The sequence below is a fragment of the Leptodactylus fuscus genome, chromosome 3, assembly GCF_031893055.1.
Source record: "Leptodactylus fuscus isolate aLepFus1 chromosome 3, aLepFus1.hap2, whole genome shotgun sequence".
Taxonomy (NCBI): Eukaryota; Metazoa; Chordata; class Amphibia; order Anura; family Leptodactylidae; genus Leptodactylus; species Leptodactylus fuscus.
Window position 1 is genome coordinate 125103738 of NC_134267.1, and position 23699 is coordinate 125127436.

The 23699-nt window shown below is 41.5% G+C and overlaps 1 protein-coding gene across 1 annotated transcript in view; it reads right to left on the minus strand.

Annotated features, from left to right (window-relative positions):
* Nucleotides 1-574: 574 nt before the first annotated feature.
* The window catches only part of TTK (TTK protein kinase), a 42106-nt gene continuing 18981 nt past the window's right edge, over nucleotides 575-23699 (minus strand). The window contains exons 10-22 of the mRNA XM_075268281.1: nucleotides 22572-22692; nucleotides 21711-21904; nucleotides 20798-20931; nucleotides 16342-16462; nucleotides 15423-15515; nucleotides 15089-15246; nucleotides 14831-14982; nucleotides 12214-12338; nucleotides 11672-11749; nucleotides 8609-8785; nucleotides 6334-6424; nucleotides 3289-3386; nucleotides 575-2702 (exon numbers count right to left, since the gene is read on the minus strand). Coding sequence (XP_075124382.1) covers nucleotides 2613-2702; nucleotides 3289-3386; nucleotides 6334-6424; nucleotides 8609-8785; nucleotides 11672-11749; nucleotides 12214-12338; nucleotides 14831-14982; nucleotides 15089-15246; nucleotides 15423-15515; nucleotides 16342-16462; nucleotides 20798-20931; nucleotides 21711-21904; nucleotides 22572-22692 — 1632 coding nt within the window. The 3' untranslated portion in view covers nucleotides 575-2612. The remainder of the gene's footprint in view (nucleotides 2703-3288; nucleotides 3387-6333; nucleotides 6425-8608; nucleotides 8786-11671; nucleotides 11750-12213; nucleotides 12339-14830; nucleotides 14983-15088; nucleotides 15247-15422; nucleotides 15516-16341; nucleotides 16463-20797; nucleotides 20932-21710; nucleotides 21905-22571; nucleotides 22693-23699) is intronic.

Below are 23699 nucleotides of genomic sequence, written 5' to 3' on the forward strand. Positions count from 1 at the left end.
TTTTGTTTTGTTTTTCACATAGATGCATTAGGTGGCTATGATGACATCTAGGTACATAGGCAGGTCAATCTGTCACTGTCAAACACCAATTACCTTGCTTACATTGCTAAGGGGGCTCTACATTTTTTTTTTAAAATGGCAGAGGTAATATTTTCTATTTGGTGAGCTCTAGGTAACCCAGACTGACACCACCCTAAGGGAGCCTTCACACAGAGTTACGCCGGGCTCAATGTGTGCTTATTTTTACTGCCGTAGAAATGCGAGGGCAGCGTTAACGCGGCATTTTTTTTACTACGAGCGTATGTGCGGAGTTTGCGCTCATAGTAACAAAAAAGCTGCGTAAACACAACGTTAACGCTGCTCTCGCATTTCTACGGCAGTAAAAATAAGCACACATTGAGCCCGGCGTTACCGCCTCTGAAGGCTCCCTTACAAGTGAAAAATCCTGAACAAACAAATGTTAGTGGTTTGAATTTTATCTGGGTTGTTGTTCTACTCAATTTGTAGCTATTGCTCATGATAAAAGCAAACAATCACAGAATTAACAATGTAAATTTGTTTTAATGGCTTTGATAATGTCAAACTTTACTACGGCATTATCGTATAAAGAAATATTTTAACATTAAGGAAATATGTACATCTTGCACTGAAAGAATAGATGGTGTGGTTTCAGAAATGCACATACAGAAGGGGGGGGGGGGGGTAAGGTAGTAAGAGGAAAAAAATATACAAAAGAGCATTAAAGTGTATATAGTTACATCATCTCAAATACAGACTGTCCTGAGAAAAGAAATAGCTGGAATCATGATGAATGCATTCACATACCAAGTGCAAACTAAAACCAAGTACACATTAACAGTAGGACATTACACTGTGACAATGACACGCTGAGGGACTGCCGACTCCAATGAATTATGAGTTTGAAGTGGTTGAAATAAATACTCACAGCAAAAATGAACAGGCTCAAACTGGACACTATATACTGTAGATTAAGTGCTTACTGTGTTTTTTTGCTATATATTCTATGTGAAAAATTCTAAACATCACAAATTAAAGGGATGAAGGCTTTGGCTCCCTTTAGGCTAAGTGTTCATCTTGTACTAGCTTTTTTGATATACTCATTCTGCACTGTACATTTGTTCTATCATACTAGTTCACAGTAACCACAATAATAGTTGTATCACTATTTTAATTCAGCAAGATCTGACAGATATACGTATGTAGGCTTCCTAGGAATATATAACTTTAGGTCATGTCCACCAATTTCTTATTTGTCCTTTGCATTTAAAACAAAAGTTGAAGAAAATTTGCAAGTGTCTTGCTTTAAGATTTCCTACCAGTTTTGCATGGCTCCTATACTAGACTGGAGTTTCTCCTTGGTTTGACTAGATCACTTATTTGTACAGCAATTGTTGTCAGTCACCAAATGGAGACTCCATCGCAAAGGTGAACCAAGCCTTAGCAAATGACCCCTTTAAATTTAATACTATAGCTTTTGAAAACATTACAGCTTTCACATCACACTATGCTGGACACAAATAAATGGTGGTATATAAACTATGGAATTTTACTGACAACCCTCGACACATATAGTAAAATGACAATCTGTCGGGATTCTTATAAGGGGTAAAATAATCTTAGTGTTCCTATAAAACAAAATACTGGATATACCATAGTCCTTCAGAATACTCATTTCAGAGATTTTGCAAAAGCTTTTAACACAGAACCACGTTCTCCACCATTTTGGCAGGGAAAGCAGGGATGTGCATTACAAAATGAAACCTGGCAACTAGGTGTTTAAAGTGGATTTACAATGAGGACAAGAATAGATGCAACATCCTGTTACATGATCATTGCTAGTCTACCATAGTTTAAGATTTTCCCACCTTATTTCCTTGCCCAAAAATGCCCCTAAAATATTGCCCTTTACTGCACGTAGGACACCAGCACAAAAGAACTTGGAAAAGGTGGTGAGTGATCAAATAACTTTATATATTCTGCTGCAGATGTAAATATCGATATGCATTTACAATAAGTAGATACTTGAAGGGTTAATTTTTTCATGAAAACAAATTATTCCCCATCATATAAATAGGGGCTAAGTTATAGGTCAGTGGGACTCCTGATCAGGGGCGAGTAGGACTGCTCAGACCTCAATGTTCTGCAAGTTGTCCCTTATCCTAACCACCCTGTGCAGTGAGAGCTGATCCTCCCACTGTTATAACATCGCCCATCCTACTTGGGGGACGAGAGCAATGGCTCAACTCTCCAAATTTTGTTAGTCTGCAATCTGCAAAAGTGACATACACAGTATCACAGTAATGTACACTGTAATGCAGTGGTATCAGTTGAATATGCTTCAGGAGGTGGAAGATTCCCTTTAATGGGAAATATAGAAATTTTAACAGAGTTTGGAAAGAAATATACAAAAAATATACAAAAAATACACATGTATTTCTGGATTCACAATGGTAACAGCAGATAAGTGGATGGATGACCTAGGGTCATACATTGCCAGGCAGTGGTTACACATACTGGGGCTATCCACTGAAGTCCCTAATACAAATCACCAGTGTTTCAGATGTTTATGCTTTGCTTTTTGAGGCTGTATATCACTTCATTGTCCACGTGCTTTGATTTGTTTGTTTGCCAATTGTAGTTAAATCCAGGCTTTTGCCGCTGTTACATTGATCATATAAACTCTGAAAGAAGAAAAAAAGAAGAAAAAAAAAAAAAGTTAATCACTTCTATAAAAGATGCAAAATGGCTAGGGTTAAAACAGCTACTTTGGCACCTATAAAAAGGACAGCTTTATGAAACTGTGATATTTAAGTGTCCACTGGGGGGGTCCCATTGGCTGATCACAACAGGGGTTTGAGCCTCCTGGTGAACACCATTCCTTTTCTCTTCTATGGGACCTGTAAGGTGTTGTATAGGTCATGAAGTTCCCTTTGGCATAACCACGTCTGAAATAAGCACACAGGCTGGCTATTCATTTCTAAATTATACATAGGCATACAATCCTAAAAGCACTAAAACTAAAGGAAAGAGTGAAGACATGCAATGAATCACCAGTAATAAAAGTTTACAATTCAGTGTTGACATCAGCTCTAAGAATATTCTGTACTAATAAGATAGTGGTCAGGAATGCATGGGGAAATCCTGTAGGACAGATAAGTAGGAGACCTTGAGATGTTACAGAGGGTGAATAACTCCTCTCTAAGATAATGGATAATGTATATGGCTCACGGTAGTATAACCTGATACTATTGTACTTTTTTCACTTACCTTGGCAGCTCTAGATATAGAATTTGGCGAATTTAGCCCGATAAGTTGGCCAAGAATACGTTTCATTTCCTCTGTAGTTCCTTTCTGTACTTGTTCCTCTGTAATTAATAATATCCAATGATTAATTATACAGTCATTAAAGGGGTTTTCCCATCTGCCTGTTTCAGCAGCTTTACCTGCTGCCTCTTCTCACTTCCTGTACTCTTCATTCAAAACCGCCTCCCCCCAGTTTGCTGAACAGGACAGTATGAAGTATCACAACATGGAGTTTTCCTTTTCCATGAGAGATTATATATTATAATTAAAACTAAGGTTTTAGAGGAGGAAAATAGGGAAAAAAAAATTTGAAGCAAAAAATGGTAAAATATTTAATATATGGGAGTTGTAGTTTTGCAACAGCTGCAAGGCCACATTGACAGGTGACCCTGCAGCTGTACGGGGACGCATAGAGTGTTTTTTTTTTTTGCGGGGCCAGATGTACTTTTTAGTTATACCATTTTGGGGAATATCTATTGCTTAGATCACCTTGTATTGAAAAAAACCCCGGCGGTTTATGACATATGATTTTCTAAGGAGTGATTTAGAACTTTTATTTCATATTTTTATTATATATTTTTAAAGCTTTTTTTTTTTTTTTTTTTTTACTATTTTATTCCCCCCCGGGGGCTTGAACCTGCGGTCACTTGATTGCAAGTCCCATAGACGGCAATACAACTGTATTGCCGTCTATGGGACATTCTGTATATTAGTATTACGGCTGGTCATAGACCCAGCCGCAATACTAATATAGCGGTGACAGGCCTGGGAGCCTCATTAGGCTCCCGGCTCTCACCCGAACAGGTCGGCTCCTGCGATATCGCCGCGCAGGAGCCGGCCTGCAACTTCACAGGTACGGGGCTGGTGGGGACCGGCCCCGGGGGAGAAGGGGCCACCGATACTGACCCGGCATCCGCTGTACTAGAGAGGCAGATGCCGGCGAGGGATAGACGCCAGCACAGGTGCCGGGGCCTGAGACATCGCTGCGCTCCTCTGCCCTGCATGAAGCCAGCAGCGGGGGGACGGAGGAGCGGAATAGCAGCATCACTGCTCCCGCTGCTGGCTTCATGCAGGGCAGAGGAACGCAGCGATGTCTCAGGCCCCGGCACCTGCATCTATCCCTTGCCGGCATCCGTCTCTCTAGTACAGCGGGTGCCAGGCGCCACATTCGGACTATAAGACGCACCCTTCTTTTCCCCCCAAATTTGGGGGGAAAAAAGTGCGTCTTATAGTCCGAAAAATACGGTAATAAATCTAATATAAAGGCAGATCAAATTCTGATCGGAAGAACCTCGGCCTGCATAAGTGAAATAAAGTAGTTTTTTGTTTTTTTTTTATTAAAATTTTTAAATCTTGTACAATAAAAAACCCCCACCTTTTTCTTCAAAAGTACGGTAGTTATATTTTGTAAAATGTTAATACATAAGTAAATAAAAATTCTAACTACATGGTATCACTGTGTGTATCGTCACTGCGATATATCACTTGCAAAAGCTATAATTTAATTTTTTTGGTTCACAAAGCAGGGCGAGGGTTTAGTTTTTGGTACCACTTAAATGTGCTGTCCATTTTAGCCTAGACTAGCCTTTTAAGTATTAAATAGGCATAGTGCAGTGGAAAAAATGTAAAAAATTCACAGTCGCCAGTGGTCCAGTCTTTTGTGTTACATGCTAACATGCAGCGGAAGTCCCAGCCACTAGTAACTGCTGATGACAATCAGCGGCTTTAACGGAAGGGATCTTGGGTATCACAGGCAGTGAACGGTTTCACTTTGAGATGACGCCGGAGCAAAAGGACCGGAACGCACTGGGAGGACATTGGAACATTGTTGGGCTATCGGAACATTGGAGACAGGCAAGTATGATTTTTTTTTTTATTTTTTTTTTTTTACTTCCCCTAATTGTCTAGGCATTCAAAAAAATACCTGGACAACCTCTTCTACATTCTATGCAATGCATTTAAAATCTAGTAAAAAAAAAAAAAAAGATTAGAAAAAAACAAAACTGGGGTTGTGTTGGAAAAATAAAAATGTAATTATACCATCTTCTTTAGTTGCATTTTTATGGCATTCACAGTTGTAATATTTAGAGATGAGCGAGTACTATTCGAAACTCCCGTTTCGAATAGCACATATCCATAGGAATGAATGGACACAGCCGGCACACAGGGGGTTAAGCAGCCGGCCGTCGGCAAAGTCTGCATGCCGGCCGCTTCCCCACCAATCATATGAATAAAGGGACTGTGGCACTACCTATGCACAGCACCATGCACTTCTTTTTTTTCCGTATCAGTATGTCTTTGTAGTATGGGAGGAAATACACGCAATCACAGGGTGAACATACAAACTCCTTGCAGGTGTTGTTCCTGGTGGGATTCGAACCCAGGACTCCAGCACTGCATGGCTGCAGTGCTAATCACTGAGCCACCATGTTGCCCCAGCACCGTACACTTGGTTATGGCTGTGTCAGATACTGCTGTGTCCCATGAACGTGACTGAACTGCTGTTAGTACCAAGCACAGCTAAATGGTATAATTTGGATCTAAAGCCAAATTGAGAATTTCTACTACCAGAAAGCAATGCGGGTGCTCAGATCACAGTTGAAGCTGAGCTGTTAGGGACAGACATTGATGTTGGCAAGATGATGGTGACAGACGAGTGCAAATAAACCTTTGTTTCAGAACAACTAGCAGAATCTTGAAGGTATCTATGCTCATGTAATAAAAACTGAAATAACTAAACAGTAACACACAGTCATTTGCAGAGTTATTTAACAGCTTATTCAAATATACACTATGAAATGCTGTTAAAAGCAGATTTGTGCCGTATTATCTGCAGCTTGTTAATCATTAAATATTGCTCTTTACAGATTAACCATCCCTACGTAGGGGCTACAATTTTGTATTCTGTATCCATGGCACGTCATTCCAATGTGAGCTAAATAGGCAGAATGAGGGGGATGCTGTAAACTACAGACAGTAGGTCTGAAATGCAAAACTCTTTACACATACCTGTACGTGTATGAGGCTGTATCTGAACATACGGATGAGTCAGTAGTTCTGGAATGGATATTCGTTCCTTAGGATTTCTCACCAAACATTTCTTTAGAAAAAAAAAATAAATAGTTAGTAAAACCATACATGTCAACATTATACATTACACTGAATTGTTTAGAAGTTATTTCATTTTTACATTTGTGTCGGGGGCAGGGTGGTGAACATTTTTGTAATATACTTTCTTTCTAATAGAAAATAGGCTGCAAAGTTCCCATTAGCAATCTCCAACTAAGTATTGCCAGGAAGACTGTGTCCATACAAATGTACTCTATGCAGTACGTACAGCATTTATTAACGGGGCGGTCACTTCAAATAGCTGTATCTCCAGTTTTATACTAACCAGGGTTGAAGTACTAGCTATAACAAAACCTGAAATATCACTAGTTAAACAAAGGATTGACCCCGGTCTGGACAGGATTACTCTATAAGTAGTACAGCATAAGTCTGACAGGCTTTGCAGCAGGCTCTGGTGAAGAACATTTGGGGGCATGCAGAACTTTGTGGTGCTGTGTACATAATAGGAAACTGCTTCCCTACCAATTAGAAGAGATGTAAGTAATTAAAGCATTACTGGTTCCCCTTCAAGCCAAAGAAGACTACAGCACCTTGTGCAGCCCCGCCCACAGTCCTTGGAACATAAGGGTGGAGACACACACAAAACAGGAGATACTCCTTAGAGGACCCTTCATCGATTCTTTTTAATAGATAATGGTTCAGGTGAAGCTTGAATTTTTCTTCTAGCATCTACTATTACTGAACATTCAGTGCTGTTTAGTTTCAGCATAAAAAGTGATAATTAGGCTCTCTACTGTTAGGTGAGTGGTCCTAGGTTAAAGTAGGAAGACTGCCAGTAGAGATCTTAACTGGCATAATTATAGGGTGCTGAAACTAACTACACTCACAGTAAAATGCACTCCAGATGTGGCCCCCCCACACAGTACAATGCGCTCCACAATGGCTACCAGACAATACAATGTACTCACAGTGACCTCCAGACAGTACAATGTGCTACATTGTGGCCCCCAGACAGTATTATATACTCCACAGTGACCCTCACACAGTATTATATGTTCCAGAGTGGACCCCACACAGTACAATGCACTCCACAGTGGACCCCACACAGTACAATGCACTCCACAGAGGACCCCACACAGTACAATGCACTCCACAGTGGCTCACACACAGTACAATGCGCTCCACAGTAGCCCCCACACAGTACAATGCGCTCCACAGTGGCCCCTACACAACATTACATGCTCCACAGTGGGCCCCACACAGTATTGTATGTTCCATTTCGGGCCCCCCTACAGCATTATATGCCCCATTTTTGGCCCCCATGCAGTATTATATACTCTACTTCGGGTCCCTACACAGTATTATACTTACCTGCAGTTACGTGAAGAGCAGCCGGGCAACGTCCTTCTTCTGACTGCAGGTGCTGATGAATGACGTCATAGCGCCTGCATTGGGTCAGAGGTCACACTCTGCTGTCAGTGAAAGCTGCACATACAGCTGAAACAACCGATTGCTCACTAACGGGGAATCGTATACAGAATTCCCTGTTAGTGAGCGATCAGGGCGATAGCGTGCACTAACGGGGAATCCTGTACCACATTCCTCATTAGTAAGCAATCAGGGAGACGACGCGTGTGCCAACAGAGAGGTCTCCGAGGTCTCCATCGAGGTCTCCATCTGGCATGTGTGCCATAGGTTGACCAACATGGATCTATACTTAAGACTCGAGGCAATGGGAGGGAGCTTGCAGTTTCTGCCCCAGGTCACCACAGATTACAGAGCTGTGCTATTTCAGGTACACTATGGCAGGCGCATACAGCTGATCGATGGAAGTACGGTGTTTGGACGCCTCACAATCTGTCATTGATGAACTTTCCTAAGAATAAGTCATTAATAGTATACCCCTGGACAACCCAATTAGACTCTTGACAGCATTTTTCTCTCTCTGTTAAGGTATGATGGGAAAGTTACTGTTCAGTGAATAGGGGTTTATCCATGTACTGGATGCACCAGGACCTCTCCCAACACATCCTGAAAACTGAGCTCCTAAGCAATATCATTATCAAAAAGCATAACATCTACACAAGCTTAGCAGGGACTGCACACTAGCCATCTATGCTACTGCAGCGATTCACATGTTCTTACATATTTCGATATAAAATTTGGGAGCTTAGTATATTATCTCAGTTTGTAAAACATAACAAGTAAATCATACCCTAAGAACATCCTGAAGATCTTCCTCTGGTATATCTGGTATCTCAATTACGTAACTGGGGTCCAAGATTGCATGTAGCTTTGTGATCTGATTAGTTATATGCTGAAATGGAGTCTTCCCATAGGTCATGCAGTAAAGTATACATCCCAGAGACCACACGTCTCCTTTTGGACTTATCTAAACAAAAACAAGCAAGCCGTCAGTGAAATCATGGTGAAGACCATATAGTAATTGTAATTTACAACTAATGTTCAAATGTAAACTGGGAAAAACACATATCTAGACACAGTATAAGGCTAACATTGATATATATATATATATATATATATATATATATATATATATATATATATACTGCTGCAAGTTTATCTGTCTTGCAAACACTGCCCTATAAAGCATTTTATAAAGTGACAATTCTCACTAGACCTGAATATTGAAAGAGGTACCGTCATGGTATTATAATGTAGATTATATGCTATGGGAAGACAATATACATAGGTGGTTGTTTCATATGTGCTAGGTGAGTGCCATCTATGGGAGAGCAACAGGAACCACACATTTATTGATGCTTACTTCATTTCCTATGGACTTCTAAGATGATGGTTGTAAATGCAAGGCATGAGGACTTTATTTAATAGACCATATTTAGAACTGTTTTACAATATCCAGGACATCATTTTGTGGGGCATATAATAGCTTTTATTAAAATTGGAAATTCTACACACAAATGCAAAAAAAGGCACGGCAATGGTGAATTCACAATAACAGAAAAGACTGTGTCACCAGATGGAATGGTGATTCTGTCTGGTGACTTTTTTTTTGTTTTTTGGTTTTTTTAATTAAAATTGGTGAGATGTGGGGATGTGTAACAGAAAAACACCAAAAACACACAATTCCATCCAGTGTTCACTCTACATTAAAAAAATGACATGGCAATTTTGTCCACGAGGCCAATAGGATTATAGTTATACCATTAGCATTTGCTAATAAAACATCATTTTGAAAATCAAATATTTTCCTGGGGTCACCATATTCAAATGCCGGGAACTTTTTTTTTTTATTTTTTTTTTTTAACTTTTTTGATGACAGAGATACCGTATATACTCGAGTATAAGCCGAGTTTTTGGGCTGAAAAAGTCTGCCTCGGCTTATATTCGGGTCATTACGGTAATACCGTAGTTACAGACCCGGCATACAGACACGGAGGCGGGTGCCGGGCCGCAGCATCGTCCCACGCTCCTGGCAGAAGTACCGGGGCCTTCTAGCAGAAGTACCGTAAGTACTTCTACAGTTTGAAATAACAGCATCGCCATGGCGATGCTGCGGGCCCGGCACCCGCCCCGGTGTCTGGATGCCAGGCTGTAACTACGGTAGCTGTGTAGTCTGTAGCTATAATGGCGACCGCTCTGTTCCAGAGTGGTTGCCATTAGAATCGGCACCGGAGCTGAAGGGGGGATCCCCAGCAGGAGCACGTACCTGAGGGAAGAAATCTGGCGCCGGAGCTGAAAGAGAGATCCCCGGCAGGAGCGCAGACCTGAAGACCTCGGCTGTCGGATTTGAAGGGAAACTAAGGCCAGCAGAAGCACTGAGGGGAAATCCAGGCAGCCGAGTCTGCCGGGGATTCCCCTCATCGCTTTTGTAGGTGACCGAACACAGTTCCCCTTCAGCTTCGGCAGCCGGGGATTCCCCTCAGCACCTCTATAAAGGCTCCCCGGCTGCAGTGCTTTTCCTTTTGCAGGCTACTCTATGCAGCCTGCAAAAGAAATGACGATTTTTGCAATGTATTGCAGTGCATTAGCATTGTAATGCATTGCATTAGTGATCAGACCCCCTGGGGTTCAAGACCCCTAGAGGGTCTAATAAATGCAAAAAAAAAAAAAATAAAAAAAATAATAAGTATAAAAAAATTCAACTCACCCCCCCCCCTTTCCCTAGAACACATATAAAAGTAATACTGTGAAACACATACACGTTAGGTATCCCTGTGTCCGAAAACGCCCGCTCTACCAATCTATAAAAATATTTTTCCTGTACGGTACACGCTGTAGCTAGAAAAAAAAAGTTGTCTAACTGCCCCTTCCCTGAGACTGTTCCCCCCCCCCCCACTTGGAATTCAGTCTGACTATTGCCAGGCTAAATATAGGGTATCTGCAGTGCTCCTGTTCCGTCGGGAAGGGGTTAATAGGAGCACTGCAGATACCCTATATTCAGCCAGGCTGAATTCCAAGTGGGGGAAAAAACCCCAGTCCTCAAGCTCAGGGAAGGGGCAGACAGACAACTAAAACACCCCCTCCCCTTCCCCAGCGCCCAGCAACTACTGCACCCAAAAACTCCGACCATTTTAATTTTTGAAATTTTCCAGTAGCTGCTGCATTTTCCCCCTAGGCTTATACTCGAGTCAATAAGTTTTCCCAGTTTTTTTGTGGTAAAATTAGGGGGGTCGGCTTATACTCGAGTATATACGGTATGTAAGGACTATTTGCAGGGCAAGTTGTTTTTTTTTCTTTTTTATTGGTACCAATTTTTCGGATGGTCACATTTTATTTAATTATTATATTATATATTTTAATTTTTTTTTGGGGGGGAGGGGCGGTGAGGTGACCAAATTAGCGCACTAGGATGTGTGTGTGTATATATATTTTTTCTTATTGGTGTACACACCATTTTTAGACCGTGCACATGGGGTTAATTTAACCATCCAGGGGCCATATCTCGTTGTGGGTGTTTAGACTTTCAACTGCACCTTTTACTCTCTGATTAACCCTAGCATGTCTGAACAATCTGCAGCATGATCAAGCAGGATGGTTTTCTTTTTCTAATGTCCTACTTAGACCTCTGCCTCCTATTGAAAACAATGGGAGGCAGCTTCAGGGTGACGTTTGGTGCGAATTACATGGTGGCACCAAATTCTGTCCTGTAAACATATCATACTGAAAATCTTTGTTGTTCATAAATCTGGATGTGGTAAATCCAGAACAATTACATCATCACTACATCAAGCACCATCTATACACTTATTGCACTGACTATAGAGTGATAACACAAAGAAATTTAGCATGTTACCTTTGATCTAGGCCTCCCACTATCGCCAAAAGATGTATCTTTGATGGCCTCAGGTGGCATATAATTAATTGTGCCCACCTAGATGGGAAAAAATAAATAGAAACAACAGGTTTAAGAAAAAAAAAAAAAAAGCCACAACTTTCTGACTAGGTAAAAAGAAACAAACTGACACTCATAGAATCATGTAGAATAAAATGCAGGATTTCATAGAAGGGAGAAAAGATGTGTTAATGTATATTACAAAATTTATTAAAGGCACAATTAAACTTTCGGACAATTTTTGATTTCTGGTAGGATTTCACAGAAAAGAGACAAAATGCGTTAATAAAGTTTGTTACAAAGTTTATAACTGACACAAATACTGCCAGAAAAAGCAAAAGTTTTCCGAAATTTAACGGCTCCAAAGGAAAGCCAAGCATGGTTGAATGGAGTCAATGTGGGAAAAACAGTCATAGCCCCACTGATCTCATTGCCAAGCCAAATTTTAGCTGCCGAAGGCCGCATTTAGACAAACTCTACAATGTAACCTTTAGCATAAATACCTGAGAATCTTTCACAATGCTGGTTACATCTGGTTGTATTTGGTTTGCAATTCCAAAGTCTATCAGTTTAAGCATCCCATCAACAATCAAGAAGTTTGCTGGTTTTAGATCACTGTGGACAATACCTAGAAGATATAAGCAGATTACACGATATCTAAATTAAAGTTGCATATTTAATGCTGGAGAAGATCCATTAGAGAGGTTGTCCAGGATAATTATTATTATTTTTATTTTTTTTTTTGAAGGAAAGGGATCAGGGACGTCATAGCGCGGCATGGACTTCCACCATAAGAAAACACTGGCGCAGTAGTACTGGAGCGTGCTGGGAGACACCAGGGATAGGTGAATATGTTTTTAGGGTTTTTTTCCGCTGCAAACCAATGGCAACGTTAGAGGTAAGTGGAAAGTCCTCAAAAACAAATACAGCATTATAGAAGGCAGTCTGTCAGCAGGATAATCCGAATCAAAGTAAAGACTGAATTTCTTAATAATAGAGCTATAATGCTGAATAATAAGGTGTTTTCATTACGACTTTTCTGTAAGACCCCTAAAAGTTCGCATTTCCTGAAATACTGCCTGTACAGCATGTCACAGCAGAGAGGCTATGCAGTTTGTAACTATCAGCTCTGGGGGTGGTGTTATGGATTGCAAACGGTATAGAAGGGGAGATTAGGATCTAAGAACTAAAATGGGGATGTGTGCAATGGAGGGGGTGGTTATAACAGTTAAGAGGCAGAAAAACACTTAATGAGAATGTACAGTAATGTCAGAAGCCTCAACACCAAGAATGAAGAGCTCATGTTGGATGTGGAATATGACATAGTGAGGAGAAGCAAGACATGGTGGAAAATGTACATGTAGAGTCCCTGTGTAAAAATAAAATACTAGTAGGGGGTTGGTATAAGTCTCCAAGTAAAATGGAGAACGCAGAAGAACTAAAGGCGTCTAGGTGGTCTGACAGCTGGCTCAGTGATAGGAAACACAGGGTGCTGCCTGTTAATAGCATACAGTATACTCAATACTGAGCCATGTGGAATCCCAATGGTGACTGCGACCAGTCCAAGTCCAATTATTTTTAATATGTTTATTAATGACCTGGTAGATGTTATACAGAGAAGGGTTTCAGTAAAGTAATCAAAACTAAGGAAGAGAGAGCATATTACAATGGGATCTATGGAAGCATGGCCAGACTAGGCAAATGAAGTTTAATGTAGACAAATATAAGGTTATATATTTGATGAAGGAAAAAAATACATTAAAGTACTTCATAGTAAATTAATAAGCAAGAAAAGACTTGGAATGCGAGTGGATAGTAAACATAGCGGGGTGTTCCAACTGTTGCAGAGGCGTTCTTAAACAGCTCCCTTCATATAGGTCCCACAGTTGATGTCACCAGTGTTGTCCCATACTTGTGGGATAAATAATGGAAAAAAAAAATCTACATAATCAAAATGTTGTTGGACATTTTAATCGAGGCACACACCTAATCCTCCATCAACACAAGGGAAATTAAGAATGATTTAAAATACACTCGCTGTAATGAATTCCCATCATGCATGTTTATTTCAAGAAACTCAAAAAAAAACAAAAAAAAAAAAACTTCTCTCTCATCCCTGAAATTAGATAATGTGTAATTATTACGAGAATAGACAAATTTTTTTGCAATTCTTGGCCACTGACTATAGCTATAGTTATGAAATGATAGTGGCCAAAATGGTCACAAACTGGCCAATTAGACTGACTGACTGACTATAGGGAATATAAAAAACAAAAAACTTGATAGTCTTCAGTAGTTGATACCTTTTTAATGGCCAACTAATAATGATGACAGATTACAACGTTTCAGAACGTCTAGGCTCCTTTCTCAAGTAAATTTAAAACCATTTCTGAAGGATGCACATTTATACACAAAAAAAGGGTGCACCAAATGTCCCACTGAAAATCTGTATGTTGGAGAGACCGGACAGCAGCTTAGAATGCTTATGAATTCACATCGCCATACAATTAAAGAACGAAGACTTGACCTTCCTGTATCAAAAGATTTCTGCAATGAGGATCATAATATGACCGATCACATGAAAGTTTTGGTTTTAAGAGGGAATTTCAAAATCAAAGAGAGAACGACGCATTTATGAGTGTAAATTTATGACCCTGCTTCAAACACTGGAGAGGGGGCTAAATTTGTCACATGGTTTTAGGGCATCTTACAGACATCACTGACTTGAGACCCTGAGAACTGATAAGGACCTGTGTTTACATTGTTTCTACCAATTTCTAACAACCCTCTACCCCCCTTCCTCCTGGAATTCTATCCCTATGTACACCCTTTTTTTGTGTATAAATATGCATCCTTCAGAAATAGTTTTAAATTTACTTGAGAAAGGAGCCTAGAGTTCTGAAACGTTGTAATCTGTCATCATTATTAGCCATTAAAAAGGTATCAACTACTGAAGACTATCAAGTTTTTTGTTTTTTATATTTCCTACCCACTGGCTAACACGGTACGAGAACAAACATTTTCCTTGACTATAGGAAGTGATTCTAGGACATAACCTAAAAGGCAGCACGTTAGAAACAAGAGTATTTTAAAGCAGATATGGTGCAGTAAACCACCTACCATGCTGGTGTATTGTATGTACAGCTTCTAACATGTTCTTCCAGTAGCTTTTTCTTTCCCATGGATTAATAGTCTTCTTCTTTCTGAGCCAAGTATTAAGGTCTATATTGCCACACTCCATCACCATATAGATGTGTTTTTTGGTTATTTCACTGTAAGTAAAAATATATATATTTTGATATATAATATATAGATAGATTATTGTATAGTGTGTTGATTTTAGTATGCCCTTGTTATAAGAGTTAGGCAAATACTCACTAGTCATACAGGCGAATTATTTTATCGCTGTGTTGCTGAAGTTTATTTAAATGAGAGATCTCATTCTGGTAGCTCTCTATAGTTTGTCTATCTGCTTCTTCCAGGTTTACGTACTTTATTGCATACAAGTGTTTCTTGTCATCCATGACCTGAAAGACCTGCAATAAGTACCAGAGGTGAAAGTTAGGTAAAAAGACAGTTCTTAGTAGTATATCTGCTTTATTCCAGAAGCCGGCAAGTATATTTTGTGGTTGCTATATAACTCTACAGGAATGCATTATGAAAAAACAATACCAGCAACATGAGGGTAAAGCTGTGGTAAAACCGTACTTACCTTACTAGATCCACCAGTGCCAATTTGTTTCAAAACTGCATATACACGACTTTTAACTACAATGCATTCACTTGATGGAATAGGTGGGCCAATCTGCAAAATTGACAAGTTAGTTGTAGAATACAGGCAAGTTTGTAAAAATGTTAAAGAGGACCTTTCATGGATTTGGGCACAGGCAGTTCTATATACTGCTGGAAAGCTGACAGTGCGCTGAATTCCGATCTGTGCCCCCGGTAAAGAGCTATCGGTCCTGCTACTGTAGCTCTTCACAGTCAAAAGGGCGTTCCTGACAGTCTGTCAGGAACGTCCTTCTACACAGCAGCGCCTAAAGTGCTGTACAGTTTAAGCGGGGAGGAACGCCTCCTCCCCTCCTGATAATACTCGTCTATGGATGAGCACTGGGAGCAGAGGGAGGGGGCGTTCCTCCCTGCTCACACAGTACAGCGCGATAGGCGCTGCTGGGGAGAAGGACGTTCCTGACAGACTGTCAGGAATGCCATACTGACTGTAAAGAGCTACAGTACTGGCACCAATCGCTCTTTACCCGAGACACAGATTGGGAAAGTAGACAGTGCGCTGAATCCAGTGTCAACTTTCCAGTAGTAGATAGAACTGCCTGTGCCCAAATCCATGAAAGGTCCTCTTTAAAAATGTGCATATCATAGTCAGTCAAGGAAAGTGTGCAATCATATTCTTAGGTCAGGTTGTGATAAGTTTGCTGCACTTCTGTGTTTGCAATTGTTTTCATTTCTCACACATTTATGTGTATGTAAAAAAAAATAAAAAATAAATATATATACACACACTATCATATAATATTTATATATGTGTGTGATATATACTGTATTATACTCACACACACTTATAAAGGAAAAAAAAAGGGAGAGAAAGGGAGAGAATCAATAATGTCGTATATTACCGGAAAGGGTGGTAAGAAGGAATTAGCTGGGGTATGTGGAAGGTAACTGGAGTGGTTGTCACATGGAGTAGACATCAGTGACAGAGGTCCTAGGGAATTTTTCACCACAGGAGTTCTAAAACTAAAGCAAACATAGACAAAAGATAATGTTAATTGGGATTTCCAGCATAAACAAAAGGTTGCAGGTTCACTTGTTGTGGCTGAACATCCAGCTTCAAAAAATGATCTGCATATTCATCCAGAGCAGTGCTAAAAATCAGTTTCGCTGTACAGCCTTTTCCTGGATTTATTTTAATTGAGACTTCTTATATCCCTGTTATTTACATGCAGTGAGTGGACGTTTCCCATGATGCATGTCTGGTTTCCCCTTCAATGAAATCACAGGTAATAAATCACTCCACATCTGTGGTCACATGATGCCCTAATGGTTTTCTTTTGGAAGCTCACTTCCCCAACCCCACCCCTTAAGTGAGCAGAAAAATACAAGGAGTGAGAGAAGGAAGATGCATCATGGGAAATGTAGTTTCTTCACAGATTCACTGTATGGAAATAAAAGTGTCAAAAAGAGACAAGAAAAGGCTGTATAAGGAACCTATTTAGCACTGCTGTGGATGTATTCACAGATAATTTTGGAAGCTGGATAACAACTTTAAAGAGGACTGTCACGGGATGGTTAGAGTCCGGCAATAGGCAATGTGTAATATATTTCATGTGGAATGTATTCTCTAACCTGTTGTAAACATCAGTGTGTAGTTGGCTGATTCGGGTCTAGTGTGTTAGCACATTGTATGCAAATCCCTCTAACTAGTGAGGACCAGTGAGGACAATGGGTGGAGATAATCTGATCAGTGTCTCCAAGAAGATGTTGGACTGTGCATTGTTCAAAAGAGACAGGGAGTCTGCTCTCCTTGGTATAGGTGAGGGGGGAAGGATCTGTGACTCAGCCCTTCCCACCCACAGATAGAGGAAGTAACAGTTTAGTATATAGATGTAGCTAGCAGTTAGTATGTGTTAGCAGGCCTGTGAACAGCTCTGAAGAGAGCCAGGATTTAGTTACAGGACCAAGGAACCAAAGCTATCATTGAGTTGTGACTTCTGTGGACTTATTGTTATTATGGTTGATGTGACCGCCGCCGGCTACTAACTTTGTGGATTACAATAAATTGCTGTTGTCTCCCGACCTCTTGCGTCCGTGTTGATTCAAAAGACCTTCCGGAGGAAGACGTATACCTTTGCTCCGTGACAACTGGTTGGCAGCGGTGGGATCAACAGCGGACAGCGAGATGGACTACAGCAGCCCAGCGATTAATGGAGCCACAACCTCAGAATACAGGAACTGGACTATGGCAAGTCTACAAGTAAGAGCCCGGGAACTAAACCTGAGTTACCAGGGAAGAACGAAAGATCAACTGATCGAGGCACTGGAGGAGATGACCCTGCAAAGCGACCATGAGGAGGGCTGCCCCCAGGAGACAGTAGAGATACGGGAGTGGCAGGTACAGACCCAAAAGAGCAGATGGGTTGTTTTGTATGAGGAGGAATTGGCAGTGCTGGGGCTAGAAGCAACTGGAGAGCAAAGGAGTAGAGCGTTACAGAGGGCTCAGGAAACGGAGAAGGAGGAACAGAGAATGGCGTATGAAAAGGAAAGAATGGCGCATGAAATGCGAATGGCTGAGATAACTGCGCGGAATTATAATCAAACGTCGACCCCCAGCCCAACAGTGAGAGAACCACCATATGTCTCCCATAAACACTTCAAGACCTTTGATGAAGCGGCTGGGGATGTTGATGGATATTTTCAGGACTTCGAACACCAGTGCCGCCTGATGGAAGTCCCAGAGAAGGATTGGGTCCGGTATCTGGTGGGACACCTACGAGATGGGGCTGCGGAAGCTCTCAGAGCCATGGACCCTAGTGATCAGCGGGACTATGAGGCCATTAAAAGAGCGGTGCAGAAGTATTATGCAGTCACTCCAGAGTCCTACCGAGTTCAGTTCCGCTCTTTGTCTTACAATGGGGGAAGCTCCTTCCACATGTTCGCCCACAAGTTGAAGCAAGCATGCAAGCGCTGGCTAGAAGGAGAGGAGGCTGTCACAGTCGATAAGATCCTCCAAGTCATACTTAAGGAACAGTTCTTTTCCCAGTGCCCCGCTGAGATCCGTGAGTGGGTGCTGGAACGGAACCCAGCCACAGTTGAGCAAGCTGCTTCTCTTGCAGATGAGGGCCTGACCATCAAGCCGCAGTGGAAGAGGTTGTTTGCAGAGGAGCGGAAAACTACCACAGTCCGCCAGACACCCTTCAGCCAGCCACCCACCTTTCGTGTCCGGCCTCAGGATTACAATTCCCCCTCTACCCCTGCCCCAGCCCATCGGCCTCCAGCTATGAACAACCCTGTCCCTAGACAACGACCCACTGGAAGAATGCTAGAGCGCAGATGTTTTGGGTGCGGGCGGCCTGGACATTTGCAAGCTAGTTGCCCTGCTAACATGGGGGCACGGGCCACCGTGGCATCCCGGCCTATTCACTACCTGGGAACCACCCCTAGGACAGAAAGTTTGGCCCCATTTCCAGATGACTCCATGAATGACCCATCTGTTCCACCTCCAGGGGTCTATGGGATTCAGCCTTCCGCCACACATCCCGCAAACCTTCAGAGGAAGCACTTGCAGGAGGTCCTACTGGATGGCCGAACAGTTGTTGGATTCCGGGACTCGGGAGCTTTCCTAACGGTAGCGGACCCCCGAGTTGTGCGACCCGAGGCCCTAGAGGAGGGCCCTGGCATTTCTATCAAGTTGGCAGGGGGTACTCAAAGACGTATTCCTAAAGCTACCGTGGAACTCGACTATGGTTATGGACCAAAACGATGCACAATTGGTGTGATGAGCGGGCTGCCGGCCGATGTTCTGTTAGGCAACGATGTTGGAAATCTACAGTGCCACTTTGTGGGAGCAGTGACCCGAAGCCAAGCTCAGGGAGAAGCCAACATGGATCCACCGGATTTTCTGACAGATGCCCGTCCTTCAACCCTACAACTTTACCATTCAGCACCGCCGAGGGAACCAACACCAGAACACAGATGGGTTATCCCGGCAGGAGGACATATGAGCTATAGAGACTGATGTGCATTCCCCAATTTACCTGTGTAGGCCAATTGTGTCATGCACATGTTTTGAGAGGGGGAGGGGTTGTCACGGGATGGTTAGAGTCCGGCAATAGGCAATGTGTAATATATATTTCATGTGGAATGTATTCTCTAACCTGTTGTAAACATCAGTGTGTAGTTGGCTGATTCGGGTCTAGTGTGTTAGCACATTGTATGCAAATCCCTCTAACTAGTGAGGACCAGTGAGGACAATGGGTGGAGATAATCTGATCAGTGTCTCCAAGAAGATGTTGGACTGTGCATTGTTCAAAAGAGACAGGGAGTCTGCTCTCCTTGGTATAGGTGAGGGGGGAAGGATCTGTGACTCAGCCCTTCCCACCCACAGATAGAGGAAGTAACAGTTTAGTATATAGATGTAGCTAGCAGTTAGTATGTGTTAGCAGGCCTGTGAACAGCTCTGAAGAGAGCCAGGATTTAGTTACAGGACCAAGGAACCAAAGCTATCATTGAGTTGTGACTTCTGTGGACTTATTGTTATTATGGTTGATGTGACCGCCGCCGGCTACTAACTTTGTGGATTACAATAAATTGCTGTTGTCTCCCGACCTCTTGCGTCCGTGTTGATTCAAAAGACCTTCCGGAGGAAGACGTATACCTTTGCTCCGTGACAAGGACCTTTCATCAGATCGGGCACATGCAGTTTTATATTCAATTTGAATTCAGTGCACTGTCGGCTTTCCCGATCTGTGCCCCGTGTAAAGCGCTATCGGTCCCGGTAAAGTAGCGCTTTACAGTCAGAAGGGCGTTTCTGACACTTAGTCAGGGACGCCCTTCTGCCCAGCAGCGCCTATCGCGCTGTGCTCTAAGACTGGGGAGGAACGTCCCCCTCCCCTCCTGATAATACTCGTCTATGGACGAGCTGTGTGAGCAGAGGGGGGGGGGGGGGGCGTTCCTCCCCGCTCACACTGTACAGCGCGATAGGCGCTGCTGGGCAGAAGGGCGTCCCTGGCTAAGTGTCAGAAACGCCCTTCTGACACTAAAGCGCTACAGTAACGGGATCGATAGCGCTTTACACCGGGCACAGATCGGGAAAGCCGACAGTGCGCTGAATTCAGTGCACTGTCAGCTTTCCAGCAGTATATAGAACTGCCTGTGCCCGATCTGATGAAAGGTTCTCTTTAATGGAATTAAAAATGCTGAAATAAAGGCAATAGGAAATGTGACATTAAACACATATAATGTATGATATTTGTAAAAAGTTAAGAAAAGGAAACACCAAATATAAGGAGAATGTTTACACAAGCACTAATGAATTAAACATAGAAGTTGCAGATGTAATGTATATGCATTTACCAGTTCATGTAGTCTTCCTGTGGCTTGGCAGGAGTCCCACAGACTACGGCAGGATCATATTTTACTGCTGGCCCTGGTGGAGATACTCGTTTGGACATGGGACAAGCACTTGGCTCCATACTCATCCTCTTTCCCTAAACAAGACAGATATTTTCTGAATAATTAACATACACAAGAAAAATGTAAAGAACTTATGCACAAACAATAAATGTGTTTATGTGTTTGGTGTAATAAATAAATAAAAAAAAATTGTCTATTTTCATATGTGACAGGTTAAGAGAACTGGTTGTGGCCTTCCAAAAGAAATGCTGGAGACAAAATTTATAAAAAGAATTACACTGGGTATATTCACAAGTGGCAGATTTTTTTGCATAAAGGGAGGCGGAATCTACCAATAGCCTCATATGGTAGAATGGGGGTCATCTACTTAGAGCAGCGGGGAGAGATAAGGTGGATGAATGTAGCCAATATGCATGAAATAAGCGAGAAATTTCATTGGCCATTTTCTAGTGCCATATACACTTTTTGCTAATCGCTTTCAATGGATGAACAGTGGTATTTTACAAAGTACTTTAATATCAGATATAATTGTTGATGTAGAAATACTCCTTTAAAAGTTCAAAATTCAGCAAATATGTTTAGAGGTTCATGCATTCAAAATCTGATGCAAATCTCACCAACTACACTTTGCACTGTACAGTGGACCAAATGTGTCAAATAACATACTAAAATATTTTTGTAAAACCTTAGACAAGTTAAGGCTCAATAGCCAAGGGTGAAATAATTCTTACCCTCTGTTCCCACATGATAAAAACAACATCCTACACAAGTGGGCAAAACCCATAAACTGCACAAATCAGTTTAAATCATAGCATTTAAATTAAAGAAAAAAACAGAGTAAAATAAAGCAAACCTCTGCTTGGAAAATGTCACTTGGCACCTCAGGAACTTTCCATTTCCATTCGGTTTCCACATTTGTGGGTTTTGGTGGATCAGGTTGTTTAAGGTTGACATTACTATCAATTTGAGGATAAGATTTAGTTTGCTTATTAATTTCCTGAAAGTTATATGGAGCCGTGGTAGAGTCTGTATCATCCATATTTATGTCTATATAAAAGAAAAAAAAAGGAAGGGGGGGGGGAGAAAGGCAAGACAAATATTATACACTGAAATTACTGCATTTTGATACTACTTGGTAAATAAAAAAAAATAAAACTAAAGACAACACAGTCATATTAACCTATTTATTTTTTCAAAGTGAGCACAGCTCCACAGCCCTTGTATGGGGGGGGGGGGGTAGTGTCTCACAACTAATGACATCTGTGAGTATATTATGGGTACTGTCCTCAGCGTAGCATCCTATTAACCAAATTGGGGTTAGAGAGCTGTTCCAATCACTCGGAGTCAATAGATGACACTCTTCAGCTAAAAGTAGGCACATTAAGTTTTCTGCAATAAATTAATTTTTCATACTGATGACCTATTTATCAGTATGAGATCTGTCAGGGTGTAACACTTGGATCCTGCATATATCTATGCTAGCAGAGCAGCCTTCGGGTGCCAGAAGCTGGGCAACACATAAAGTACTGCTTCTATTTAAGTAATAGGAGCAATGCTGCAATTCCCTGGAGCCACTCTAGAAGCTTCGGAAACCCGGGTGTCAAACCTTGATCGGTCATCAGTATTAAAAATGAATTTTGTGATGGAAAATCCTAATAATGACAGTATTAATTTAAAATAAAATAAATGGGAGAAAAAAAAAAATACAAATTACCCTCATCTCTTCCGACACGGATGCTTGCATTGGCTCTTCTGAAAATTACTGATGATGGAGTTTTCATTTCTAAACTGTCTTCTGTAGACTGCTGCGGACTAATTGGGCTAACAGTGGAAGGCTAAAAAAGAACAAAACACATTTGATATATATTTTTTAAAAAAAAGCAGCAGATAACAGCTAGAATGTAATATATTATCCAGTTTAAAGAGAACCGGCCACCACTGTCAACATGTCATAAAGCATGCCATTATAAAAAAAAAGCTATTCATAAATAGAAGTAGATATACTGTAAGTAACTTTGCAATAGAATTATTTTTCTTTAATGCGATATTTCTACATTTACCAAACTTCATCTGCCTTCTGTCTATTACTAATATTACCCGTATTAAGACAAATTACTTCTACCATAGAAGGTTATGGAGAGTGGAAGAGAAAGGTGTAGGGCTGAAAGGAGAGAAAGAGATATGAGAAGGAAGGAGTGACTGCATAATAAATGGAGAAGGTTTTACGTATAATCAAGGTTTATTGAAGTTTTACATGGAACAGAAGAAAGCGCGTAAACAATGCCGTTAGCTAGTGCAAAGATGAACGATCAAGCCCGAAAACAGGCATGTCCAGGGGAAAACAGGTTGGAGAATGAAGAGAAAAAAAGAAAATAAAAAGATACGGGGGGGGGGGGGGGGGTGGAAGGGTGTCCGGGAAGGCTTATGAGCAGAGACCGGTAAACTCCAAAAATTCCTGAAACACCACCGACAGCCGCCAGAGGGCATTGAACTTAGAACTTCTGCACGACAAGAACTTCCATCCTCCTGATGAGAAGAAACTTCTACAGCCATTCCATCAATGAGGGGATTGTAGTGCTTCGTCCGTGACGTGGGATAATTGTCCTGGCAGCCGTGAGAAAGTGACATAGAAGATTACCCTTAACCCGGGATATTGGAGAGGAGAGCCAATTGGGGAGATAGAACTAAATGTCGACCTCTGATTTTTGTGTATAGAGTATAGAGAGAACAAAGAGGACCAAAAAGGTCTGGATCTTCCTGCACTCCCAACAAATATGGAAGAGAACCCACAGCGCCAACAATTATCAGAGACAAAAGGATAGATCTTGTGAAGGGAGGTCTG